This window comes from Perkinsus marinus (genome assembly GCF_000006405.1).
Source record: "Perkinsus marinus ATCC 50983 genomic scaffold scf_1104296942918, whole genome shotgun sequence".
NCBI lineage: Eukaryota > Perkinsozoa > Perkinsida > Perkinsidae > Perkinsus > Perkinsus marinus.
The window spans coordinates 1-900 of NW_003212002.1; the positions used below are offsets into that span (position 1 = coordinate 1).

The following is a 900-nucleotide window of genomic DNA, read 5'->3' on the forward strand; positions in this document are numbered from 1 at the left end:
TAGTAGTAGTAGTAGTAGTAGTAGTAGTAGTAGTAGTAGTAGTAGTAGTAGTAGCAGTAGTAGTAGTAGTAGTAGCAGTAGTAGTAGTAGTAGTAGGAACTCACTTTACTCGTCCACCTAAAAGAGCTTGGAACTTGGAGAAAACTAGACGGTCGAATATGGGAGTAAATCTGCCATCTGAAAATGATCCATTCACGATGATGACAACAACAAGCTACTTTCAATGGCCTTAGCCTTTGACTCGAATGCGGCGTTAATGAGGCTCCTCTTCGTATCTACAGCGACCAACAACAATATAAAAAAATAAATTTCGTAGATACAACAGCAACCGTAGTTGGAATATACGTGCGTTTTTCTCAGCAGAGCTTAGAAGTTTTCTCATCAATACAGATCCGAGTAGAAGTGTACCGAGACCAATAATAATTTTCCCAAAATTTTCTCAAAATTTTCTCAAAATTTCATACGGCCACCTGACTTTTTGCATATTTTCCAACATGGACTTACGTCCTTCTGCAGCAATCTTTGCCAAAGCTCCCTTCATAATGACATCGAATATCTTAGGAACCCCGATGAACATATGCGGCCTGAATTCCTCCAGAGCCCCACGCGGTTTACTCAGAGTAGCCGTTAGACTTTCTGAAGGGAAAATATGTACATGATCAGGTACATGTGTTGGTGACAATATGATAATTTTTGGTGAAAACTTGGGGAAATACTCATTAGTTTCTTTACACTTCTACCCTATTTTGTATTTTTTCAAGAGGAAACTCTTGAGCCCTCTTAAAAATATACATGATCGAACACATTTTCCAACACTGTGCATAAGGAGAGCTTACTAGGATCAGCATATCCGATGCTCGCACCACAGCTCAGGCACCCCAAGTGAACCGCCAGTTCAAA

The 900-nt window shown here is 40.0% G+C and overlaps 1 protein-coding gene across 1 annotated transcript; it reads right to left on the bottom strand.

Annotated features, from left to right (window-relative positions):
* Positions 1–100: 100 nt before the first annotated feature.
* Positions 101–577, bottom strand: Pmar_PMAR017887 (conserved hypothetical protein; the record flags this gene model as incomplete). Its single annotated transcript, XM_002781280.1, has 3 exons — positions 101–177; positions 219–275; positions 505–577. The coding sequence occupies 3 exons, from the start codon at positions 575–577 to the stop codon at positions 101–103; spliced, it is 207 nt and encodes a 68-aa protein (XP_002781326.1).
* Positions 578–900: the final 323 nt, after the last annotated feature.